Source organism: Neolamprologus multifasciatus, chromosome 6 (genome assembly GCF_963576455.1).
Source record: "Neolamprologus multifasciatus chromosome 6, fNeoMul1.2, whole genome shotgun sequence".
Classification (NCBI taxonomy): Eukaryota; Metazoa; Chordata; class Actinopteri; order Cichliformes; family Cichlidae; genus Neolamprologus; species Neolamprologus multifasciatus.
This window is the reverse complement of record NC_140444.1, coordinates 26,691,167-26,718,127: the sequence shown is the minus strand read 5'-3', so window position 1 is coordinate 26,718,127 and position 26,961 is coordinate 26,691,167. Positions and strand designations below refer to the sequence as shown.

The following is a 26,961-nucleotide window of genomic DNA, read 5'->3' as shown; positions in this document are numbered from 1 at the left end:
GTTGAATCTTGTTATATATTCATTTAGCCAACACATAACTGACATCACTGGCTGCAGATGTAATTTGTTTCAGAGTGCAAACACTGTCCACACCCTGGACCACTCTGTCTTCACCCACTCATACAAACTGTTTTTACCCCACACTCACAAACCTTTCCTGAGGTGTTCTGCACTCCGGTTACCCAGGATGGTAACAAAAGATTGTTCATCAGTGCCAAACTTCTGCTCTCCTGCCTTGAAGAGGGCCTAAAACCAGAAAATGGCAATGTTTTTTTTAAATCACAGGGAGAACTGGCAGAGTACAGGAGAAAACTTGAAAAAACTACACTTTTTTTACTGTAAACTCTGCAGGAGATTATCCTGCTTTTGTAGTCTTACAGGTCCAGAATGCCCATTTTTGTGGACTACCAAGCCTGAATACCTCAGATCCTGCTGCACTGATACTGAGTCTTTGTACTAGACCCAGCATGTTGTTGTCCGATCCAAATCATTCTATGCTTCACTTTGAAGGGATTTCCACATGACAAAGTTGATTTGCAACAGAAATCACACCTAGATACATTTCACTAAGATATCTATGATCAGATTTGGCAGTAAAAACTCCAGAGAGGAAAAGAGCTGAGCCTAGTAAAAATTCACAGGACCTTTTCTCTAAGCAAAAACATGACAACATTTTAAGGGAAGTTTTGCTCATATTGTCCAGCAGAGGTCATCAAACCATCTTTACAGACTAACTGAACACCTGACCAAACGCATGTGATGGTCATGCCCTGAGACTAAAAACAAAGAAGCCACTGATGATGAGGAATCAAATATTTTAAAAAGCCTACCTGAGCGTCACTCTCGATGCTTTCCGACTGGATCCCCGTCTGCCTGTTTGCCTGAGAAGGGACAGAACATTTTAATTAAAGAGGAGGGGAGAGGAGGGGAGAGGAGAGGAGAGGAGAGATGAGAGGATTACATTTACCTGAATAAGAATAACCAGAAGTCTCTGGAAGTGACCTGAAGTGTCACCCGTTATATCTTTCTCCAGGTCGTCATCATACTCTGAAGGAAACAAACTGCAATACTCAATGCCTTCACATGACCCCAAAAAGATTTGTGTCTTCTCCAAGAATCAAAACAGGTGTCTTTTACTTCTTAGCACGTTGAATGTGCTTCATTTTAAGTACACTAAAATTATATTGAAACCATTATCAGTGTGAAAAAACATTGTGTAACTTGTGTGTGTGTGTCTGTGCAAGTGTTACCCTGTTTGTAGGCAGCGATGATTTGCTTCACCTGCTGAGATGTTCTGGAGGCAAGGATCTCCACCAGCACTTTCTCATCTGTCCCTGCCCCCTACAGGCCAAAATGGGAAATGTCACAGATGCCGCCTGAGTTTCCAGCTGCTATCTGTGCTAAAATTTCTGTCTGTACATGAAGATCGTGGCGTGAGACTTCTGATCGGTTTATATCTGTCACTGGCGCACGTACCTTGATTGCATTGCGAAGTGATGTCACATCATAAGTAATGGGTGGAGTCATCAGAGCCACAATGAGCGTCTCAAATTTCCCGCCCAGCTCTCCTTTCAGGTCACCTATCAGGTCCTGACAGATGTGGAGATATACAATATGCACTTTAACGAGGTGTGGATCACCATAAACCCAGAGTGTGAAGCAGTTGTGTGGCCTAAAAACTTAACTAGGGTAACTTTATAGTATTGTCAAATACTTTGAAGCTTAATTGTATTTAAGCAAAAAAAAAAAATTAAAAAAAATTGCAAAATATACTTAGATTCAGATTAGGGCTCGAACAGCTAGCCTGGCTCTGCTCAACGGTTCAGTAAACCTTTGTGTTAATGTCAAGCTAATGTTAAACCAAATGACGCTTGTTGTTTCAGCTTTTATGTCAAGCTGTGCCAAAATGACAGTAGCTAGCAGCAGCTTCGTTTATTGCACATTAAAGTATTGTTTTGCAGTCTTAATGACCTGTCAGCTAACTGTATAACCTGTATGGTGAACAGAGGTGTAGATGTGAACCTCTTTTTTTGTAATTCTAATCTTCACTAATTCATTGACTGTTTATTCGATGTTTTTGGCAGCGTGGGTCCAGGTGTAAACACGTCAGATATATCATCACCTTCACGGTTAATATGGCAGATTTGTTAAACTAGTTCATGCCCCAAGTTTAGTATTTCTGGTCTATTGCTTGGCAAAATGATGATGTCACACATGCATTTTTACAATTTTGTCTTTGTCATGAAGCTAAAATTGCACTTTTATAACACGTTGCAGGTGTAAACAATACAAATGGGTCATTTTTATCCTGTTGGTAGATGGTTGCTAAGCAACACTATTACATCATAACATCTGATATAGATAAGAGCCTTAAGCGCAGATGCACCAGGTTTTGTTGCTCCTGATCGTGTAGGAGGAAATCACAGGCAGGCAGAGATGTTGTGTATTGTAGTAAGACCACTGACTAAAGACCAAGAGCAACATTAGAGGGATAAATAAATATTTACATACACAGAGCTGTGATTTATTAACATGAAGGTATTAGCGATTTAAGAAAATCATATTTCAACAATAAAAATATAGGAAAATTGGGGTTTCTTTGTAGTTTGTAACTTTTTTTTACTACTGGTGCACTGTGGATGACTGATTTCACTTCTGTTTAGTATCATCTGCATTTTAGAGCATTCCAAACCTCTGTAATAGAGAATCACAGAGATTTGGAAATATAGATAAAGTGCCAAGACTGCAGAATGAGTCTGAGTGAGATTGGAGTGGCTTAATGCTGGGCAGTGTGCCATTGGCCCACAGATTTGCTCGGCTGTAACAGTGGGACAGTTAAACTGAAGGCGTGACAGATGTGCTCGTGCGAGGTAACAGCTGTCCAAGAGGTGTTCAGACCTTGCCATACAGAGTTTTGTAGGTGGCCTTGATCTCCTGCCTCTGGGCGTTGCTGCGAGCCGTGACCAGCTGCAAGATGGCATCCTCGTCGGTCCCTACAGTGACAACAAACACGGTTCATGAGCAAAGCTCTTCATGTCACAGGATACGCTGCATGCAGCACAAATTACATAACAATGGTCCTTCGCTGTCTAGGTGGATTCATATTTACATCTATTCAACCCACATAATTACAGCCTGCAGTCTAGGTCAGCAGATGTGTTTGCTCACAGTGACTCATCTCAAGTTACTCTGCTCACGTGATTGTGAGTCACTGCTGTCTGTGCGATGCTCCACCCAGACAGCAGGGATTTCTACACTGAAAAGAAATTCCCCGAAACAAGCTCTCCAAATGCATGTATAAATAAACATGATCAACTTACCCAGGCCTTTCATGGCCTTGTGCAGAACCTCTGCATCCGCACTGGCGCTGAAATTTGCGCTGGGTTTTACGGTTCCTCTGTTGGCCTGCAACATGGAAGATGTGCACAGAAAAAGTTGGTCTTTGCACTTTTGTCCAAAGCCAAGGTGTACACAACTTTGGTACACCTTGCTAGTACTGCCTTCATTGAGTTTAGTTTAGTTTCAACAAGGTGGTGGAAACACTCTTTAGAGGATCTATATTCACAGACAGCATCATATGGGTGCTGCACATTTGTCGGTTTCCCATCTATCTTGCTCTACTGGTTTGACATCTCGTGACTGCAGAGGCCATTTGAATACAGTGAACTCATGTTAAGGGAACTGGTTTCAGAAGATATGAGCTCTGTGACATGGTGTGCTATCCTGCTGAATACGTTCCCCATATCCTCACACCACCACCTCCCATCTGAACTGTTGAGACAAGCTAGGATGGACCATGCTTTCATGTTGTTTAAGCCAACATCACATTCAAATTCACTTTAAAATCACCTTTCTTCCACATTCTGATGCTCAATTTGAACTTCAGCAGGTCATCTTGACCTATGGGATCGTACATGCACTGATGTGATTGGCTGATATTTGCTTTAACAAGTAGCTGTAGTTAATAAACTGGTTGGTGAGTGTATAGATGATAAAGTACGAAATCCTCCATGAAAACTGCAATAACACATGCAGAGTATTTGTCGGTAGAGTGGTAGCTATGATAATTACATTACACATATTGTTATTGTCAGTTGTATATATTCTGTTTATATCCAAGGTTATCATTCTCAATGCAGTGCGGTGTATTTAACACCAAGTACTGCTGATAATATATGGGCACATTCTTAACGTCTACAGTATCATCAAGGACGTTGGGTCTTTGCAAAAAATTCAAATCACTGGAGCCCACAAATATTCATTTCTCTGTGCGATACAACAGAACAATGCCAGATGTGTATACTTTGTTAGGCACATAGTTTTGTACACCTACTCCTGATTTGTACTCAGATTAATGACCTAATGACTTACAGCTTGACTTTAACATTGATTTTTAGTAAAACAGACCCTTTCTGTAACAACAATGCACTGATTCCAGACACTCCCGTGCTCATAAAAATCAGCGGAACGTTGAGAGGAAAACTACTGGAATGCTTCTGGAATTCTGACCCTCAAAATTTTAAAAAGTCAAAGGTCTAGAACACAAGAGTTGCTGTTAACAACCAGAATTTTGTCTGTTTCTGCAGGAAGGAATGTCAAAATGACACGCATCCAATCATCCAATCAAGCAAAAAGTGACCCAACGTGGCTCCTTGGACAAACAGCTGAACAAGGAGGTATTTAGACAACAACAACGTAACACAATGCACGTCCCTCACACTGGAATGCTAGGGGTTGGAGTCTGTAGCGAGTGATTCACTGATTTCCCTGAGCGGGTCCAGGCATGACCTGAGGGCGTAGGGGATGTATGTAAACACCACAGGCCATCACAGCTGGGGTCTCTCCTTAAAAGCACTTCTTATTACTTACCATCCTTCTTCATTGGCTGCTGTTGCCATGGACACTGTACACAATCCACCTAGCAATGCTTTTGCAAAAGGATGTCCTCCATTATGTACCATTTTATTGTTACCTGTGCAAATGCTGTCAACAGAGTTAAGCTCCGGTGATCACGACTACAGCTCTAGCCTGATACCCAATCCCGCATAAAGATGCAACGTATCATTATTATTCCATCTTTAATTAAAAACCTCACTAAATTAAACATCCTTTTATTTTCTTTGTGCAAACAGGATTATACAGTTGATCTGTTGTGGGATCCACATTATGTGCTGTAGTTAAGTATTTACAGAAGCAGCACTGTGTGCAAGTGTGTGAGTCAATATAAAGTCCACGCTAGTCAGGAAAGCAAACAGGTGTGTTGGGAGAATAGTAGAGGTCTGTTGACAGGGATAATATTACATATATCAGATCGGAATGCACACGTAGTAGAAATGCTTGTCTAAGAAAGACCTATTCAAACGTTTTGTTAGCACTTCATAGTAAACACACCCTCAGAATAAACTGCCAGGAAACAAACAACAGCACAGCTGATGACATTTTTTAAAAAAAACAACTTTTTTAGTAACTCAACTGCTGAAAAGTAAGAAATTCCCCTTTAAGAGGAGGAGGCTGGCTTTAAACTCCAGACCAGATGTGGAAATGTGTGCATTACACACAGAAAGAGGGGGAGAGGTGGAAAAACGCAGAGGAGACCCACCCGAATGGAGCACAGCCCACATGAGTCATACACCAAACTTCCCCAAATGAGATTTCTCTCCAGCCTCACGATCATGCGCGCACACCCAAAACACGCATATAAAAACGGATCTAACTTTTACTGTTTCACGATGTTTAAGGTTCAATACAAACTGTAAAAGCGTCAAAGGTTAACCTGCTGTCTCCCGACAACAACAACAACGCTCACCGAGAACCTTATATAAAGTTTCATAAAGTGGGCGTTGTCTCAGACTTTACCGGCTAAAAGCCAGCGAGTCAAACATTTGCATAAATAACGGTTTTATTCCTCGAGACTTCTGCAAAATCTGATTAATCAGCAAGCGTTTTATATTCAGTTCTGCGTGTTTATTTGCGCTGACATCTGAGAAATGAGCGGAGTGGAAAGGACTCACCATTTTGACAGTCTTTTAAGTTTGTTTTTCCAACGAAAGGAAAAAGTGCAGATCTGTTGGAGAGAAACAAATGTTATCAGGCAAGGAGACGAAACAAACTTTTTATTTCCGGTGTTGTGCCAAAGTAGGTATCCCCGACAGAATTTGTTTCCCCTGTGCTGGGAGCACGCAAGAAGTACTGATGTTTTCATTTTGTGAAGTTACATTACCATTCAGTTTGAGGGTTACAACAGAAAATTATATATTTATTGCTCACGGGTGTCAGGTGGGATTATTTTAATAAACCATTAACATTTTGGCTGATAACTATTTTTATTCTCCTGTAACTTTACTATATAAAGAGCTAAATCCTCCAAAGTTTCAGGAGTAATGCGTCATAATAAGAAGTGTTTGTGAACGAAAAATCAGCAATGTGGGATACTGTTTGTCCGTGATTTACACGGGGGGAACAAATTGTGGCAGGATCAGCCTGATATTATTTGTATCCCACTATAACTTCGTTGTATAAAGAGCTAACATCTCAAAAATGTCAGGAGTAGTTAGTCATTATAAGAAGTGTTTGTAAACTAAAAATCAACAATGTGGGATACTGTTTGTCCGTGATTTGGACAGTCCAGCGTGTGCTCCCGACGCAGGGGAAACAAATTCTGTCGGGGATACCTAGTTTGGCACGACACCGGTAAACTTTCCACTGTAATTAACTCATCCCTAATCATCACCGCTAGGGTTTCCTGCCCTGCTGTACGGTATATACAGCAGCTGCTATCTAGACTACAAGTCTTTTATCATCAGGTGGAGACGGGGTCCGGCTGTGCCCCTGATAGATAGGTAGATAGTATCCCATAGTCTTGATTTTTAGTTCAAACACTTGTTGTAATGACTAACTACTCCTGTAATTTTGGAGATGTTAGCTCTTTATTCAGTAAAGTTACAGGAGGATACAAATAGTTATTAGGCAAAAAGTCCTCAGTTTGTTGAAATAATCCCGTCCACGCGAGAACAATAATATAAATACATATATTTTCTGTTGTAACCCTCAAACTGAACGTAATGTAACGACACTCATTTTTCACAGAACTAAAACATCACTACTTCCATGTCTAGTTGGCTGTAATGGAGGCGGAATAAATTGGATCTGCTCTCCGTTCGCAGCGCTCCGGACGCAGGGGAAACAGATTTTGTCCGGGATACCTATCTTGGCACACCCTGGTGGATACAACGGAACTTTCTATAGGTCTCCTATAAGTGAGAGTGAACACCGGTGAGGCACTTACCGATGAGCCGCAGCTGTGAAACGGAGCTCAGAGGACGGAAGGAGAGACCCGCAGACAGCGAAGTGAGGAGGAGAAGTAGACAGGAGAAGCTCACTTGGAAAAACTATGCGCGTGAGTGAGTGAACCACACCCCAGTGCTCAGGGCACCGGGGCTGCCTTGCCCTTGAGCACTCTGGGAAATGTCGTTTCCTTACATGGTTGCGCTGCTATCAGGGAAATGAGGACAAGGGTCTTTCTCGCGTCTTTATTTCATGCTGCGTGTTTTATAATGGTTTATAAGAGGAGGTGCGATATTTTGCATCTAACATGCTCCTTCTGGAGTACTTGGAGAAGCGGAGCAAGTTGAAAATACAATACTGACATTACATATTATAAAGTTTCTGTGTAAGCAAACAGATGCTTGTTGGTTTAGCCTGAAGGCGTGGTTCCCCCCCACCTCCTTCTGATTCCGTGTCCATTACATCCTAGTGGAAATTATAACTGTGAACGTGGCATGGGATGTTTCACAAAAATGATCTGCAGCACTACACAGTGTTTACAAGTTACAGCTTCTAGTCCATTTCCTTGATAATGCTTCGGTCACGTGTTTATTTTCATGACTTGGTGTGAGAAGATACGGTGGGCGAAATGATTATTTCATCTTCTGCTGAATTTGTAAGTTTGCGGATTTGAAAAAAAAAAAAAAACGTTAATTTTTATGGTAGTTTAATTTTAACAGAGAGACAGAACAAAAGGTGCCAGAGATAATTTATCGCTACTGTTTGATGATGCAACCTATAAAAACACGGGTGAACTTTAACAGAAGGGCAGGTATTTATGTCAGGGGAGACTGACAGAAACATGGCTGTCACCGTGAAAAAAATGTGACCAATAAAGAACGTCACCATTGAAATACATATATGGATTTGATTTGTATCATTAGGATCATGAATGCTCTTCATTTAGTAGCATTCTGCTTTGGCATGTTGGGAATCTTCATCCCATGTCAATAATTTACCAAGTAAACTGAGAGGGAGTGATCGATTCAAACAAAGAAGCTATACACACACAGACAGAGGTGTGTGTGTTAAAAAAACACGAGTTATGTGGGTTAGATTTATGCAGATTTTGACACCACCGCACACGACTGAAAGCTTTTATTATAAACACAATTTTTGAGATATAAAGAATTGATTTTTCACATTTAAATGGGTAAAAATAAATACTGAACTTCCAACATCACACTTGTATATGAACTGCATGTGGGAAATTGTTTTTTTCTGAGACGTCATGATTGATGCTGCCAGTATGTCCAGGTGTTACAGGAATAAAAACTTTCCCCTTCAGCATGACAGATTGCGAGTACTTACAAATATCACACACACCTGCATCGTGAAGGTCAAACATCCCAATTTTCTTGGCATTAACATAGTTGGTACAAAGAATTTTTAACTGGAGGATGACTTTAAGCATCAGTTTATCAGAAAAAGTTCTGAGGGCTTCACCCATTCACATTTGCTTACGACTCTGGCTATTGGAAGCTCCGAAATGCTCCATCCATTCATCAGTTTATTCAATTTAGGGACATGGGGGCAGCTGGAGCCTATCCCAGCTGTGACAGGGAGAAAGGTGGGCTAACACAGACAGACATTCACAGCTAAATTGGCCAATTTAGAATCACAAACTGTGGGAAAACCCACAGAGCACCCAGAGAATGTCCACACGGATACTGGGAGAACATGCAAATTCCACACAGAAAGGCCCCAGCCAGCTGGAGGAGTCTTCTTTCATTTCTAACCAGTGCACCAGTGTGGTTATCTTCATCATGCAAACTCTCAACTTCATCTAGAAATCTTGTTGGGTTTTTTTTGTATTTTTCTGGACTCTTTGCACTTTTGCACTCATCCAGCACATATCAAGCTGAGATCTAGAAGTAATCATACATTTATGAACACTATGAGCAGAATCGCTCTTGGAATGACAGACATGACATTTAATAAAACTGTAATCAGACTGACATGCATCCACGTGTGGATGCAAACATACTACAAATACAACATGCATCAATAAACATACTATTTTGAATTACTATTTAAAGACACCTAATATATTTGAAATATTATACCACAATTCATAAATTGATCACATTAATTAAAAAACAAGAAAAACAGGTCGCTTTTGGAAGCAGGTGTACATCACACTGCGTGTTTGTCACGTTCTGCCTCTGAAACGTTGTAATTGTCTGAGTAAGAACCAGAGTAACAGAGCCAACAGCATGCTGAGCGAGGCGAAGATACAACAGTACACCACCGTGCTCCATCCCCAACCTGCTCCTAAAGGAGGCACACCATTCATCTCAGCAAGTATGCACCAGGATGGACAGACCGCTGTCTGAAACTGTTGCCTCTTAGAGTTATGGTGATGTACAGTAACAGTGTTAGGGTCTTATTCTGTTGTCTACAGGTAATTATTTGGTTTTTCTTGTCTTCTGGAAGATGTGACCATCCTGTGAGGTCCTGACACTAGGTGCTAAAAAAAATAATAGCTTCAGTCAAATTTCTTCAAGATCAAATGGAAGAAGATGAAAGTTCCAAGAATGAAGGTCTTAACTCAAGCCTCCAGTGTGTGATCAGAGGAATATTCCACAAATATGAGGAGCATCCAAATGTATCCGATTTCTCTTTTCACTTCTTCTTCCTTCTGTCCTCTTCTACTGGATTTTCTATATACTCTTGCTTTCCCCTTTTAAACCCACAGGTAAACATGCCATCGACACAGGCAGGCGGACAAATGGATGCAGACATATAGAATATATCACCAGCTACCCATTTCAGTCTGACCTGTGAGCCCACCCACATAAAATCTCCGCCCTTCCCCCAGGTGACTTCCATCATCACATCTGATTAAAACATACTTTTAAAATCCATTCTGCCTGAATAAAACATATATTTTGTAGGTTCAGTACAATGTACACTCATTTACTGCAACACTTTATTAGGTACACATTCCAAAGATCAGACCCCCTTTTGACTCCACAACCGCTTATTTTTTCACTGCATAGATTCAAACATGGTACTGAAAACATTCCTCAGAGATTTTGCTCCATGTTGACATGATAGCACTACACAGTTACTGCAGATTTTCAGCTGTTTATTCATGATTTGAATCACTACATCCAGCAACAATCAGTCCAATTGAGATCTGATGATTGCGGAGACCCTTTAATACATAAACTCACTGTTCATGTTATAGAAACTAATTTTAGATGAATTGAGCTTTTTAAATGGCACGTTATCCTGTTATAGGCAGCCATCAGAGGATGGGTACACTGTGGACACAAAGGGATGGACATAGTCAGCAACAATACTCAGGCTGTGGTATTTAAACAATGCTCAGTTGGCACTAAGGGTACAAATTGTGCCACCACCCATATGAATCATTGATGCAAGACAGGCTGGATCCATTCCTTCATGTTGTTTAGACCAAATTCTGACCCTATCATATAATGTGGTACCCGGTATGGTCTTCTGCTGCTATAGTGTTTTATGTTTTTAGATATGCTCTTCTATATACTTTGGTTGAGATGGGTGGTTATTTAAGTTATGTTTGCCTTACTCTCAGCCCAAAGGAGTCTGAACCTTTCTATGCATATTATTTTAATGGCTGATTAGATATTTGCATTAGCAAGCAGCTGAACAGGTGCACCTCATGGCGTGGCCAGTGGGTGTATTTTAAAGTCCATTCTCCATGAATAAAACATGCATGCTGTAACCACAGTGCATTCGTACATGCAAGTACCTTAAAGAACCCAGTTTCAGGACACACTAGGCAGCACATTGATGAACACAAGATGAGCTTTCATGGAAAACGTAACTGATTTACAAGTCCAAAGAAGAAATCAACAAAACCAAAACAGAAGGAACCAAAAAGACATCGCAGGCAGTAAAATTGGTTAGCCAACAACTTGCAGAGGAGAAAATAGGACTACAAATAAGGACCATAACTACAGGTGAATCCAGTGAAGGTGGAGTTGATAGAGAAGGAAAACAAACACAGAGGAATTAAAATATGGGAAGACCCACAAGGAACAGCAGTTACCAAAATACAACAGGAAGTTACTACAAATGAAACACAAAAGGCACACAGACGCAGGCAGTCTTTCTATCTTTCTATCAGTGTGAAAAAGTTTAGCTACCCATCAGATGTCAGAGTCAGATGATTCATGAGCTATGCAGTATGAAGGAAACAACATATTTTCATCAAGTAAAATTTTCATATGCACACGTGTACTTGTAATATATGTAATGTAATGTTGACATTACATTCATCTCTTATGTTATTGTGCCATCAGGTGGAAGGCAGGAGAAAACGACACTATTGCACATACAATTTACTCAGCAGGTTAGTCTCACCTAAACAGACAAGTACCTGCATAAATAATCAGGTGCTAACACAGGCATATAGGCCAGAATCGCACCAAAGGAAGCAAACAGATGCAGAAAAGCAGGGAATATAAGACACAAGGAAACAATCCCACTGGAACCCTGGGCTAAGGTCATATTTAGCAACTAAAGTCTGTAGAGTTTTTCTTCTTTATTATTATAATAACAATTATAATAATTTAATATTATTTAAAGAACAACAACATAGTTAAATACATTATCCTGAAGCAGAAAATCCCATGTTTGGGGGAAAAAAGGAAATAAAAAAATCAGATTTTCAAGGACATTGCACACAAAGATTTCATACAAGTAAAAACACTGAGATTGTTGTTGTAAGAAAAACACTCTTCAGACTAACCATCCAGTTCTAGGTGTGGCACAACATGTGATTACAAGTTTTATCAATTCAGGTTTTACTTACTACAAGCTATAAACTCCTAGCCTCATTTCATATGTAAATATGTTGTTTAGTTACTAATAAGTGGTTGTTTTTAAAGGAGAAAGGCTAAATAATAATAACTCTCTCTGGTAAAGAGACCAGAATAATAGTATTTAGGTATGGGAATACATTTGATCATTTATTATTATTAACTTTGGTTATTTATTTATTTTTAAATATGGTTATTTTAAAAAGTATAATTTCTTCATACTGACTTTTTCCACGTTGTATAATTGTCATATAACATAGCGAATTACAGAAAAAAATAGTCTGTTTCTAGTTTTCTCTTAAGTGGTCTGTGGAAACAAGGACTACAAAAGGGAAATAAACGTAGTCTGTGCACTACAAATAAATATAATTAATATTGCTGTGACTGTTAGCTTGTTGCATGTGCAGTGAACAGGAGTGCAAGTAGCAAAAACGTTGAACAGGTATAAGAAGGTATAAGAAGGCTGCAGTTTAAATCTTATTTAAGTGTTAGAGGCTGCACAAGTATTGTTGATAGGGAGTCATCAATACGTCACACCTACTTTCTAGAAAGAACGCGATTTACTCGGAATGATCTTGTATTTAGAGGTGTGATTTCATGAATATCTACTTTTATAAACGTAAAGGTCTTTCTGAGATGTACTTTGGTATTCGGGCGTGTAAAACGTTAAATCTGGCGTTTAAGTCTGTTTGCTAAATCTGTGCACCGAGGGTTATTTGCTCTGGGCGCACCCCCGCGTCTGTCGGTAAGTGGTATGATCAGCAGCGATAAATAAGGGTACACGCGCGGCTGTTCGCTGTAGTCAAGATAGCAGATTGAACTAGAGAAGTGATAGCTAAACTTTAGCAACAATGGAGTGGACCCCGATGGAAATCAATCCAGAGGTAAGGAAATGTGTGCTTAATTACAACAGTAATGCTTTCAAAGACAGCAGACTTTTGTCTTACCGCTTTCTTTTTTCGTTTGTTTTTGTTGTTTCAGATGCTGAACAAGGTGCGTATGAAATTAAACGTTAGCCGCCGAGTAATGGCGACATGTTAGTAACCACTGATTGACCCAACCGCCAGGTAAGTTTCACAGGGGCTAATTAGTTTAGAGGGCTGTTAACGTGTTTCCAACATTGAAACGCCATCAGGCCACTACAAAGCACCAGTATACCAGTAGAGGTGTAGTTGCTTCGCCAACTATCCAGGTAACAGCGTTAATTGATGCTAAAAATGAAATATCGGGGTTAACAAGAGTTTGACTGTTGTCCCATATTAACGGGCAGTAGCATCCTTCCCGCGGCTGTCCCAGTGTCTGGGCTAAAGGGTGTGGCCTGAGTGAACCAGCATAACGCAGCATCTCTGAGCAGCTTCTGAGAGCATCGTCTGCCAGTGTGCAACTGTTGGGGGCTTATTCTTTATTCCGTCATCGTTGTGCCTTTCAGATGATGGGAAAGCTGGGCGTTGGTGAAAGCTGGCGCTTCGTCGACGTGCTGGGGCTGGATGGTGAGCAGCTCTCCTCCGTGCCGAAGCCGTGCTGTGCCTTGATGCTGCTCTTCCCCTTAACGCAACAGGTAACGCCAGGGTGGTGGCGCTGACTACTTCCTGGAAGGGTGGGTCGATCAAGTGAATATTGGCCGTATCGAGTGGGGTGACGCGGAGATGCAGGGAGGGCATGGATAGAAAAAAAACTGCTAATGTCATTTAGATGGGTAGAGGGGAGAGAGAGAGGGAGATGGCGACGAGGAAATGAATCAGCAGGTGCTATCACTACTATAATTTTGAATGCAAATGTTTAATGTTCAATATTTTTTCACATACTAAACAGTTTAAACATACTGCAGTTAATAAAACAATGGGATTTTTTTTGATGGTTGAGATTTCCTGACTCTGCTCATTTTAAGTGGTAGACCCACTGCACAGTATTATCAGACTGATAATGACATGCTTTTTTTCCTCCCCCCCCCCCCCCCCCCCACCCCACACACACACACCCTGTATGGCAGCATGAGTCTTTCAGATCTCAGCAAGCTGATAAGGTTTCAGGAGGTTCTGAGGCTTATTTCTTGAAGCAGACAGCAGTCAATTCCTGTGGCACCATTGCCCTGCTCCATGCTGTGGCCAACAACAAAGACAAAATGACTTTTGGTGAGTACAAGAGGGATCTGGTGCACCAACTGAACATGTGTGAATAAATATTTAAATTGGTGACTAAAATAATTCTGCCTGTGGAAATTTTCCTACTGGACTTTCCAAATCTGTTTCTATAAAATGCATGGAGGAAGTGTACTAAATGAAAGCTTAAACAACAAAAAGAGTGCTGTTGCCCCATGATTTAGCTTGATGTGCATAATCAATCTTCCTGGTATCTAAGCTAATGTTGACATTTTCAGATGGTGCCTCTGCCTTGAAGAAATTTCTGGATGAGACAGCAAATATGTCTCCTGATGACCGTGCCAAACATCTGGAGAAAAACAAAGTAAAGTGCAGTTAAATTATTTAGTCTATAATAAATCTGATTTGGTAGATGAGAATCAGAATACTTTAATAATCCCTAAGGGAATTAGGATTATGGTTGCTCCAAGACAGTAAGAGTAACATACTGAACTAATTAAATAATATGATACATTACATAGTTTACACATTTAAGAAATTGCTCTAATATATACAAATCGCTCAATTATAAATATCAAGAATATTACAGAGGTGAAATATATGATTGACATTAAACTCTAAACTGTGAAACTTTTGTCATTTGTTATTTTACTGTAAAGCATGTGCCACGGGTGTAACTATTGCAGTGTGCACAGTGTATTATATGGAGGAGTTGTAGAGGGAGATGGGCAGGAATGATTTCCTGTCATTCAGTGGTGCTTTTTGGTAATCTCAGTGTCTCACTGAATGTGCTCCTGTGACTAGCCAGCACATCATGGAGTAAGTGAGAGCCATTATCCAGCATTGCCTTATCTTCGACAACATCTGCCTCTCAGACACCACCCTAAGGGACTCCAGCTCCGTTCCCATAACATTACTGGTTTTGCGGATCAGTTTGAGTCTGTTGGCATCTGTGACTCTTGACCTGTTGCCCCTGCATGCAACAAAATCCAGAGCATGGTCGAAAAGATATAAAAGACCTCTGCTGCCACCTCAGAAAATGAAGAAGACTTTGGCCCTTGCTTTAGAGTTCAGTGGTGTTTTTAACCCATTCCAGTTTATTTACTGTGTACTCCAAGGTATTTATGGTCCTCCACAATGTCCACATTGACCATGGATTGAAACGGGTCAAGGTTTCCTGGTCCACCTAAAGTCCACAATCAACCTAGATAACTGGAGTCCAGCAAGTAATGGAGATTATTGGGACTGCTGAGAGACATTGACACTAAAGTCTAATTGCTGGACAAACTAAAAATTAAAACAAACTCAAATCTTTTTATCCTAAAGTCTTCACATCTAGGAATATTAGATAACTTGTACAATAGTCTGTCTGTAGTATACTTGTGTCGACCAACCAAACAAATGTAATGGCAAAGTATTATTGTATAAGGGGCTCATCTGACCTGAAATCAGATCAATTGTACAGGGAAACATGCAACGGTCATTTTAAAATGGATGCTTTAAACTTCAGTTTGAAATGACTTGTCCTCCTTTGTGTATATAAAAAAATGCTTTATTGTGCAAACATTTTTAATGTCACATAGGTGTATGTGTCTTTATATTTCACTGTCATATCTGAGACTAGTCTCTGCTAGCAAAGTTGTAGTAAAGTGAAAATGAGTGAATATAATGGCCTAGAATTTCTAAAATGTTGCATAATGGAATTGGTTTTAAGGTCACTTGGGGGTGCCACATACTGCCAAATTTTCTTTAGATGTAGTAGGTGGGTTCACTTGTATACAAAACACTATAAAAACCTTTCAAACTTGTTTGACTGCCCTGCTACTTTTTTTTTTTTTTTTTTAAATGGAAGTATTATGTTTCATTAGTTACATCTTGCACGTTCTTTCCCCCTTTTAGGCAATCTTTGATGCTCACAATGAGATTGCTGCACAGGGCCAGTGTCGGGTAAGGCATTTTACCACAACATCAACACACTGTACCACATTCAGACCAAACATATGTGATGCAGGTCAATGTTAGACCTGTGTTGGACAACTTCATATGAGATTGCTGTTATGAGCAGAGTTTTATTTCATTAGCTTCCAGGCAGTTACATTGTTATAGACCACATGTGAGATGGGGTGCGGGTTTTTAAAGAGATCAGACTATATATTTAAACAGAAGTAGTTGTTATGGTATCTTTGCTTCAAAGTTATTCACTTTGTCTCAACCTTCACAGCCAGAAGCCGATAAAGTCAACTTCCACTTTATTGCCTTCGTCAATGTAAATGGACAGCTGTATGAATTTGGTAAGAATTTGGCCCCATGCACAATCCTGTAGTTAATGTCCCTGTATTTGTTTTACATTGTGGATTCTAATATCTTATTTATATCTTAAGATGGGAAAATAAATGGACCAGTGAACCACGGTCCTACCAAAGAGGAGTCCTTTGTAATGGTATGTATATCCAGTTTTTGAATATTTACAAACTGAAAATAAAAGTCATTGTTCTTTGCATATCAACTACTCATGTATTAAACGGGAGAGGGAGTGTGAATGAGTCTGTCAAACTGGGCTTAGTCAATTTGTATATCTGATATACAAATTGCAGTCATTTAAAATGAGGTTAAATTATTACATAACCTGGCAAGGAAATGCAAAAATGTGTGAGTTTTGCAATTATTCATTTGCTTCTTAAATTTTAATTGGACTATTTATGATTGCAGCAAATGATCACAAGGCAAACCCACGTGTGTGTGTGTGTGAGATAAAACCGCATCATTAAATGTGGTAATTTATTGAGAACTAGTTATAGTAAAAGATTTGCCTCTAAAGTAAGAATTAGTATTCAATTTAATTGAAGTGCAACAAGCTGGTTTGTTTTTATGAACATCTGCTAGTAATGCATTACTACTACCAGAGGATGGCAGTATTGCACCTGGCAATGGTGTCGAATGCTCAACAAGTTCCCAGTTAATACCACAGTATTTTAAAATCACCTAGCTACGAGGAAGTTGAATACCTTCATTCCACTATGATAGACTTGCACTGAAGTGGAACTTGCTAGACTGCTGCTTTCAGAGCTACCTATGTGCACAGCATGTAATGCTGTTGAAACATTTAGAGGATGAATTTCCCTAAACTGGTTCAATTTAACTTAACATGGATCTGTGTTAACTGGCAGCACTAGACCTCATTATCAGGCCATGAAAATATCAGCAGTAAAATAAACGTTAATACAACGTGTAGGTGTAGTGCATAGTGCACTCCCATTTTAAAATTAGTTGATGTATTGTTTAAATATAGTGGATAGAGTTTTGAATAATTAGTTGACATGTCATCTTTTGATCATATCTAGGATGCAGCCAAAGTGTGCCGTGGCTTTATGGAGAGGGAGAAAGGTGAAGTGCGCTTCTCTGCGGTGGCTCTCTGTCAGAATTAAGATGTTCAGTAGGACACAAAATTGAGCAAATTGTAAACCAAAATGTCCTGGAGCGCTCACATGGCAAACAATCAACAGCAACCTGTGTGCGCATACATCTGCAGACACTATGCACTAAAGCACATTGTTTCCACATTTCTCTTATTTCATGAACAAAGTCTTGTTTAGCATTAACACATGTACACAAACACAATTAGAGCCCTTTGTTCTGCAGACACTAACAGTACAAGCCTGTCCATACAGTTTAATGTGGTTTAGCTGTGAATCCGTACAGCATGTGGTCATTACCACTGCTTGTGTGCACATGTCTGCAAGTTTTTTTTCCACTGCATCTGTGTCAAACTCAGAAGACTGATGTTAAAATACCTTTTGTGCCAACAAGTGTGACAGATCAGACAAAAGATGTTGAGGGAAGTTTTGTTTCTGAAGCCCTTTAGTTTCTGTGTGGTTGAGTTCTTAATCTGATGTTCTGCTGAATAGCCCAAATGTATCTGTAGGAATAATCAACCATTGTTTAGAGCAAGGAAGAAACCTACTCACTGTTTTGAAACGTCTCTGGAAAACTGCGGTTCTTTCTGATAAGCTTAAGTTTAGTGTGATCGCAAATCAGTTCAGTTCATTGCGGTATTCAAAAAATGAACAGGCACGTTATTTAAAAACCTAAGGATCCACAAATGATCAAACGCATATACCCTTACTGTGCCAGTTTAACAGATAATACAACTTCCAAAGTAAAGTAGGGAACATCTGAAGTGCTACTGTATGTTGGTTGTTGTGCAGTGCTGGGTGTCTGGCTGTGTTTGAATTGTTTACCTTTCTGCACTTTCAAATCCTATGTTGCTGTCGTTATACTGTTAATACAGCTGTGGGAATATAATAAAGCAACTGTTGTCTCCTTGTCCTGTTGTCCTGTCTCCTAATATCCATTGGGTAGCTTTAAGAAAACCGTACAGGGAAATCAACTACTGCTGAGAACTTTTCTATCCCTGCCATTACTCTAACATTACAGGCTTTTAGCTGAAACACAAAGTGAAACTTTTGTCTTGTGATGTGGTTAAACGACCTCAGGCTCAACCTGGACTGCACTTGGCTGCTGTCCAACTTCAAAAGGGTGAAACTAGAGGAAAGAGCTGTCTATAGCACCTCATCATTGTGCTTACATAAGACAGTCTGTGCTTCAAGTGAGCAGGCAGCATACTGGCACGAGCAACACTTCATGTTTTGATAAGAAACAAAGGAGCATGACAGTACACTCAGGCAGTTAGAGCGGAAATATTGCGTTTATTTCTTACTCAGAGAATGTCTTTCTGAACAGGTCACTGGATCCAACATAACTGGTTTGACCTGCCAGCTGAAAAAGCCACATTTAAGCTCAGTGATCTGAAACAGCTGTTATCACCAGTGCTGATAGTTACACATGACCAATCCATTCTTTTTAGTCTGTGTGTGTTTAACTCCAACACATGCAACTTTAATTGAGCTATAATTTAAATTAACTAACCTGGTGGTGCTGGGACTGGAGCTCACAGGTTCTTGACTTTTTTTTTTAGTCTGAAGCAGGACCTGATCAACCTGATGTGTGGGGCAAGAGCCTGTTACCCTGCACCCCCCGACCTCCCAATCGTTTGTGCTTTTTTTTTTTATTAAACGTATACATGATGTCATGTCATTAATTATGGGAGAGACTTCAATATTGTCACATTATTAAACTAAAGACTGTTTTCAGCTGCGATATAGGTATTGTATCTTGATTATATCATGCTTTGGAGATTCATACAAAACAAATCTGATTTTGTGAATAATTGGAAATGATGATAAAAGGGCATTCAGACTGGATAAAAATAAAATCCCGTATTCATTTTTAAAATCTCAAAGCTTGGCTTTAATTTAAGACGACAGTTTCGTGTGAAATTTCGCACAGAAATTTGCGAACATGTGAACCATAAGTACCCATGTGTGGCTCCAGTCCTATTGGATACAAGAAAACGCGCTGACTTTAGCTGCCTGTGATTTAAATACTGCAGTTTTACATTGCTATGGTGCTCTTTGCTTCACATTTTAAAGCCTACAGTCTACCTGTGCTCAGGTATGACCAGTCCCCTTCAAACACATTATGGGTCACCTTCGAACAGCCCCCACCGCCCTCATCACTCTCTCTCTCTGCATCTCTCCTATCTATCTCGACCTCCCCCGCAGAGATTCCTGCCTGCGCGTTCACGTTTCTCGAAACGCGCGGCGGGGGCCGAGGACAGAAGCCTCGCGCAGTTCGGCGGAAAAGAGTCGTTATTATTTTTAGCGCCTGGTTCGCGTTTCGCGAGGAGCCGCTTCTCTGTCTCTGCGCCACAGTCTGCGCAGAGCTCGAGCGGAGCACGAGAGGACCCGCCGTGACAGAGCGCGGAGTTGCGGGGGAAGCGCGCGAGGACGAACATAACGGGCTCCGGACACAGACCATCTGAAGGGAGGCTTATCACATATCACGTATCACCGTATCGTCCGGCTTTGGTCTCGGCCTGTCCGGAGATGGCTAGCCCCGCTGCCTCTGGAGATTCACCGAATGCCCCGCGGGAGCAGGAGCCGCTGGAGCAGCACCATCCCGAACCAGCCTGTCGGGAGGCTCAGAAATGGATAGAGGTAAGTGAGGAGAGGGGGGCTCAGAGGCCTGCTGCTATTGCACACCGGGGACATAAACGGGTCATATAGCCACACGCTGTGATCCTGGATATAAATAATCACCCCAGGCGCATCGTCACCTGTTTGGGAGGAGGGGGACGTTGCGGTGTCCGTGTGGGACAACAGCCACTGTGCGTGTGAAAAGTTTTCACCTGTGCCGTCGTCCTAATGACACTGAACGCCAACACCTGCTCTGTAGGGACTTTAAACGCCGCTCGGGCTCGAAAATAAACCGTCATCATGAAGTAAAAGCTCGCAGAGTGTCTGTTTGTGTAGGGACGATGGAGAGCCTGTTTTCTACTTGCTAGGAGGAGAAACGCCCCCCTTTTTGAGGCGCGAGGGGATTCCGGTTGCCATGGTTATGAAACCGGGCCAGTGTTCACGCACGAGATGCTTCACTGTACCCACGGTTGATCGCATCGGATGAGATTATCATTTGCTGCATCGCTTCCACCATCATCTGCTCGGATACAGTGCCTCCTTCCATTAGCCTGAGCGGTGAATCACGATTTGCCCGCGGAGCTGCTGCCTTATGACCTATTTTATACCTCCAGAGCGGCTCAGCTACCTGCCAGCCAGCATTTCAGATAGAGGAGATAAAGGACTGGAGCTGCTTCAAAATGACTATTTTTTATTTTTTTAATGTTAAGTTTTGGCTTTAGCCTCACATCATGCTGTGTTTTCACAAGACTCCCACAGACTGTGCTGGCTGTCCTGTACATTAGCCAGTTTGCAACAGGCTCTGGTAGAGAGAGAACAGGATGCTGTTATGGATAAAGACCCTTAAAATGTTTAACTTTATTTCCTACGCGGTCCTACTTAGAAGAGATGTAAATACAAAATGCATCTTTAAAATTAATTTATTTAAAAGCTGAGTATAATTTTACTAGTCACTGCCAGGCCTGATTACACCTGTTGAATCACTTAGATAGAACCTGTCTAATAAAGACAGGTAGATAACTAAAGGAACTGAAGGGTCTCAACAAACTCACGATTTAAAGAAACTCAAGAACAGCTGTGAAACAAAGTCATTGACATATATCAGTCTGGAAAGAGTTACAAAGCCATTTCTAAGGCTTTGGGACTCCAATGAAGCACAGTGAGATCCATTATTCACAAATGGAGAAAACTTGGAACAGTGGTGAACCCCTCCCAGGAGTGACCAGCCTCACAACATTACTCCAAGAGCGTATTGATGATTCATTCAGGAGGTCACAAAGAACCCTGAACAACATCTAAAGAACTGCTGGCCTCACTTGCCTCAGTTAAGGTCAGAGTTCATGATTCAACAATAAGAAAGAGTCTGGACAAAAATGGAGGGAAAAAAGGAGAAACCCACTACTGACCATAAAGAACACAAAGGCTCACATTTATTTAAAAAAAACAAAACAAAACATGTTGATGAACATATTTTTTATGACAAAAAATATTCTGTAGTCTAACACAAAAGTTTTGGGAAGCTTTAAGTCCTGTTACATCTGCATTAAACTAACAGTATTTCATGAAAAGAACATGATAGGTAATAGCCAAATGCACCAGGAAGTCCTTCTCTGAGTGGCTTCAAAAAATAAATAAATAAATAAAATGAAGGTTTTGGAGCAAGCTTCATCCAAGTCAGGACTTAGGTATGCTTGAAAACCATCCAATGTAGGTGAATTAAAACTATTCTGCAAAGAACAGTGGGCCAAAATTCCTCCACAGTGGTGTGAAAGACTCGCAGCCAGTTATCACAAGTGCTTGATTGCAGTTCTTGCATCCAAGGGTGACAGAACCAGTTATTAGGCTGAGGGGGCAATTAGGATAGCTGTTTTCCCTCAATCATCATTTAAAAACTGCATTTTGTATTTACTCGAGTCACCCTTTTGCAGTTGGACAGCAGTAATTACTTTTTCACAGCACTGGAGCTCACACTTGGTTGAATTTTAATATAGAGTAAGTCTCCGTGTCCTGTCATCAATGAGATGTGAAAAACTGCAGTAAAAATGGAAATCAGAGAGTAAATAAGAGCCTAAAAATGAGTCCGTAAACAGTGATGTTATTGAACCTGTTTTAAAACGCTGAAGCTCGACCAAATTTGAAGCACAGCAAGCTCTACATCTATTTTGTCCTCAGTAGTACTTGTCCTCTTTTAATGACAGCCCTGATGTCGAGGCTACAAAGGGTTACATCTGTACAGGAAAGCACACCTAATACTGAATAATACTCGTGTTTTTGTCGAGGAGAAGCTGGATTCAGGAAAGCTTCATAGCCAAACAGTTAAGTGAACAGGCCTTTAATGAGTGCATACAGATAAGACTGAAATCCAATCAGAGATTAAACAACCAGCCAGTGCACTCAGTGTAACAGTGGCTCCTAATCTGGAGGTCAGGACCCCATTGAGTTGCATAATGGACTGGTTCTTATATAGCGCTTTTTCTACTCATCTGAGCACTCAAAGCGCTTTACACAACTTGTGCATTCACCCATTCAGACCCATTCGCACAAGCACATCTTTCTAAGTGCTTTCTAGATAACATTCACACACATTCATACTCCGATGGATGCATCGGAGAGCAATTTGGGGTTAGTATCTTGCCCAAGGACATTTGGCATGCAGACTAGGGGAAGCCAGGAATCGAACCACCAACCTTCCGATCAGTAGATGACCTGCTCTACCACCTGAGCTACAGCCACCCCCATTAATCATTAATAATGATTAACAGGATAGAAGAGTAAAAGGACTGACGGTCCGTTAGCTGCATTAGTGATAATGGGGTACTTCTGGTTGTTGTCAACATGAGAATAATGGATTTGTTTTAAAGATAATTCATAGATGAGCTCAGATTTGTTGAGTTGCAAATTTGTTACTTGTTCATTTTTATAAAGTTTGAAAACTTTATCCATAACTTGGAGTATTCATCATTGTATTTCAGGCTGTGTGTGCTTTATTTATATGCACCCCATTTATTGTGACTTGTATCATCATTTAATAAGCATTAGATAAATAAGTTTACATATGCATTGTTGTGTTGCCTCCAAACTTGTAAAGACAGCAGTATATTCAAAGTACTGAGATGAGAATTTAAAACACAGTACTGTGTCTTTATTGAGAAGAAAATAGGTCTTCAACTTTCAGGTTTATCTTAACCCTCTAAATCTTGGAGATAACAGTCATTTTTAAGCCCTTCTGCAGTTCGCTGAGTCCTCTTTGTTTTTTGGGGACCATCTGTCACTTTCATAACTACATATACAGCTTCAGCACCTGATAGTTTTTGACCCTCCACTGTGGACTGTGTTAGCTTTTCCCTCAACAGCAGGCACAGTCTAGTCTAGGTTAATGCCCACCTCTTAATCTTAATCTCTCCTGCGTCTTTGCTCCGTGTTCCTCTCGCTTTGTCGTCTTCCTGCCTCCTAATACTCCAGTTATTTTCAGGCTGCTCAGGCTCAACCTATTTCTGGTGGGGTATTTTTACACTCTCACAGGTGGGGATGGGGATTCAGAGATGACCATGCCACCAAACACTCCCTGCAACTTGTTCAGTGCCTGTCTGCCATGTCTGTAAACTATGCAAAGTGTATGCACACTCACGCATGCCAATCAGCTATGCATGATACTCCTGACAGCCTTGCACACTCCTCGGACACGCCCCGGTCGGGTGACACCGGTCACTATGGGAACATAACACGGGCAGGCTCTCAGGTGTCACTCTTTCCAGTGGGGGCAGTAGGCTATATATCATCAAATGACCCGAGCAGGAAATTCAGCTGGCACCGACAGGGCCTTTCTATCTGTTTATAGACAAGACAAGGCAGGAGTGTCACAGGGCTCATACACACAGTCTCAGCTGCTGAGCAGGTTAAACTCAACTTGAACCTCAGAGACAAACGTGAGCCTCTGCTTTCATCAGCATACACCACATAGCAAGAGATAGAGTCAGATGCATGGGGAATAAACTGAAGAATGTGTATGCCTGAATAAGTGTGTGTGCGCGTGTGTGCCAGATGTCACAGCTGTCCGAGTCAGATTAACGCTGATAGTCTCAGACAGCCAGCCGGGCCTGCACGGGAGAGTGTGAGAGCATGGATTCATGGATTTTCCATGCATCAGATGGGGAATGAAAGAATTTCAAAACACTCGCACCGGCTCGTTGTTAGCAGAGGTTGGAAAGTCACTCTCATGCATGGCGGTGCTATCGTTAACTCTGTTGCCTCATAGCAACAAGGTCCTGGGTTTAAATCCACCATCTGCCCTTTCTGAGTGGAGTGTAGTAGGTTAATTGGTGATTCTAAATTGGCTGTGTCTCTGTTCCTGTGACAGACTGGGGATCTGTCCAGAGGCCCTATGGCAGCTAGGATAGACTCCAGCTCCTCTCTGACCCTGATTTCTCATTACTGGCTAGACATGGTTTGGATCTTGTGGGAAATTTGAAAATTCTTTCATTATAAGTTGATATGTTCAATTTGTATTGGGTCTATTTTCACAAAGAAAAGCATAACCTCATTAAAATATGGATGGTTGGATGGATGGATGTTAAACCCAGAATATAAGCTTGGGTGTAATATTGGTCTGACACTTCCTAATCATTTATTAAGTAATACTTGTGTAACAAGTGAGCTGGAATTACATAATGAAATGCCTCTGAATTTGTATTTAACATAAATTGGGGGGGGGGGGATTTCGCAAGATTACAGAACATTTATATTTGGAAAAAAAAAAATGTAGATTTAACTGAGGAGGTTTCCTGACAGTTGCATCTTTAGCAAAGTGGCCCCAAATTATCATCATGTTTAGTCTTGACCTGTGAAACCCTCTTTTACCACCTAAATGGATTACAGCACATGATCTTTTTCTCCTCCTCTGCTTTCTATGTGTCTGCTCTCTCTCATTCTTTCCATCTTTTCAGTTGTTAAAGTAAAGGGTACTTTGGCCTACTTCTGCATCTCCCCTACCCATCTGCGCATACACACACACACACACACACCTCAGGGTTTAAGTGGTAGCTGCTGCTGCCATTCACGCAGGGTGAGCAGAGCGATCCACTATGAGCGAGGGTCGAATTACTGTTACTGGCGCTGAAATACCTCCGAGGCCTTTGGCTTGGGTTTTTGTAGCTGACATGAATACATACAATACATAAAGCCCCAGTTCTTCTTTTGGCATCTTCTCTTTTCTCTTCTGCTTCAATATTTTTGAGCTCTCTATCAAAAACATGCACACTTACATTAGTCATTGTGTTTAATCGCTGCATTTATTTCAGTTTCAGCTCACATAACCAATCGTTAACCACCTCCACCTCCCACCCACTGTCTGTTTGCTGTCTCCTCCACACACACACGCACACATGAACTATACAAAACACAAACAGTAGTCCTGCTCTCCCCTAAATACAGTACTCTACTCTGAGAGTAAATTATACATGGCCGTGCTCTAAATGTTTTACAGTCTTTAAAACACCTAACGAATACCAGCCTGCATTTAAAACCCTGTACTGAGGAGAGACTGCTCCTATCTTCCTGATGTATCTTCAAAGAGCTTTCATGTTAACACTTTTTTCTTCAAGGGTCAGTTTAGAATTAGAGTTTAGGACTTAGCTAGGAGATGTTGTGTGTGAATGAGGGGCATCACAAAGATAGAAATATAAGCTTCATGTGTGTGTTTCTCTGTGGGTGGGTGAGTGTAAGAGGGTGACACACAGAGTGATGAAAGACAAGAAAAAGAAGTGGATGCCAGTGGGAAACATCTGTTCATCACTTATGTAACAATAAAGAAAAGTGATATTGTTTTCATAGCTACAGATGCACTGTGCTTGTGTGTGCTCTTCTTCAAGTACAATATGTGCAGTGGAACTAAAAAAGAGAAATTGAAATAAAATACAACGTATTTTATTTCAATTTCTCTCTTTTTTTAATATAATACATTGTAAACGGAGTTTGTATGTTCTCTCCATGTCTGCGTGGGTACTCTAGCATACTCCCACAACCCAATGTACTTGTATATGTACTTTGTGGGGTTAGGTTAATTAGTGGTGCCGGCCAATAAATTCAAATGTATTCTCAGTGATCAACTTTAATCTGGTATGCATCCTGTAATTTGCCACCAGTCTGTATATGTGAAAAGCAGAATCAGAGAGTGTGGGCCTGCATTTAACGGTTTGGGTGCTAACTGTAATCTCTGCTAATCTGGATTAAATGTCTAAACAGCATTGGTCTCTTCTCTTTCATTCATCTTTGGCCTCTGGTTACACAACTGCTCCTGAAAGCATGGCGTGCGGGTGCATTGGTGTGAGGGCGGTAAATCACCTCTGGTTTTCCTGATTCTCTCCTCTCCTACAGGATAGAGTCCAAATCGGAGCCTAGGTTAGAGGATTGAGGTTATCGCTGCGGCATATGGGAACATTTTGGATAAAATTGAAAGAGGACACTGAGCAGTGTGTCAGCGACATGGCGTCATACTAATTTGGTTTCAGCTGATGAAAAAATGCTGGGGGAAGGGTGAGCAGGGAAGGAGCAGGTTCCTCTGTCAGGAAAAGAGGCACAAATCCAGGGCCTGTGTAAGCATGTGTCCTGTGAGTAAATGCTTCACATATGGGCTGCAAATAATGATGGAAGAACCGCCAGGTGACGCCTTTCTCAGACAGAGAACTATGTTATTTA

At 41.0% G+C, this 26,961-nt stretch overlaps 3 protein-coding genes across 12 annotated transcripts in view; 2 read left to right on the top strand and 1 right to left on the bottom strand.

Annotated features, from left to right (window-relative positions):
* anxa5b (annexin A5b) overlaps positions 1 to 7,429 on the bottom strand; it is an 8,904-nt gene extending 1,475 nt beyond the window's left edge. The window contains exons 1-9 of one of the 2 annotated variants that reach the window (XM_085163584.1): positions 7,286 to 7,429; positions 6,012 to 6,064; positions 3,321 to 3,405; positions 2,899 to 2,993; positions 1,477 to 1,590; positions 1,251 to 1,341; positions 968 to 1,047; positions 831 to 881; positions 153 to 246 (exon numbers count right to left, since the gene is read on the bottom strand). In XM_085163584.1, coding sequence (XP_085019710.1) covers positions 153 to 246; positions 831 to 881; positions 968 to 1,047; positions 1,251 to 1,341; positions 1,477 to 1,590; positions 2,899 to 2,993; positions 3,321 to 3,405; positions 6,012 to 6,014 — 613 coding nt within the window. In that variant the 5' untranslated portion in view covers positions 6,015 to 6,064; positions 7,286 to 7,429. Of the gene's footprint in view, positions 1 to 152; positions 247 to 830; positions 882 to 967; positions 1,048 to 1,250; positions 1,342 to 1,476; positions 1,591 to 2,898; positions 2,994 to 3,320; positions 3,415 to 6,011; positions 6,065 to 7,285 lie in introns of those variants that run through there. The other variant, XM_085163583.1, reaches the window with a different exon arrangement.
* Positions 7,430 to 12,899: 5,470 nt separating this feature from the next.
* Positions 12,900 to 18,557, top strand: uchl1 (ubiquitin carboxyl-terminal esterase L1 (ubiquitin thiolesterase)). 2 transcript variants are annotated; one of them, XM_085161884.1, is made up of 9 exons: positions 12,900 to 13,018; positions 13,116 to 13,127; positions 13,564 to 13,692; positions 14,125 to 14,266; positions 14,512 to 14,597; positions 16,133 to 16,180; positions 16,455 to 16,524; positions 16,615 to 16,673; positions 17,575 to 18,557. In XM_085161884.1, the coding sequence occupies exons 1-9, from the start codon at positions 12,986 to 12,988 to the stop codon at positions 17,656 to 17,658; spliced, it is 663 nt and encodes a 220-aa protein (XP_085018010.1). In that variant the 5' UTR covers positions 12,900 to 12,985; the 3' UTR covers positions 17,659 to 18,557. The 2 variants fall into 2 exon arrangements, with proteins under 2 accessions (XP_085018010.1, XP_085018008.1); XM_085161882.1 differs by lacking the exon at positions 13,116 to 13,127 and having other exon boundaries at positions 12,901 to 13,030.
* An 844-nt stretch (positions 18,558 to 19,401) lies between these two features.
* Positions 19,402 to 26,961, top strand: part of LOC146517129 (LIM and calponin homology domains-containing protein 1-like) — a 32,775-nt gene continuing 25,215 nt past the window's right edge. For 3 of the 8 annotated variants that reach the window (XM_085161864.1, XM_085161866.1, XM_085161861.1), the window contains exon 1: positions 19,405 to 20,289. In XM_085161864.1, coding sequence (XP_085017990.1) covers positions 20,179 to 20,289 — 111 coding nt within the window. In that variant the 5' untranslated portion in view covers positions 19,405 to 20,178. Of the gene's footprint in view, positions 20,290 to 26,961 lie in introns of all 8 variants that reach the window. The other 5 variants (XM_085161860.1, XM_085161859.1, XM_085161863.1 and 2 more) reach the window with 3 other exon arrangements.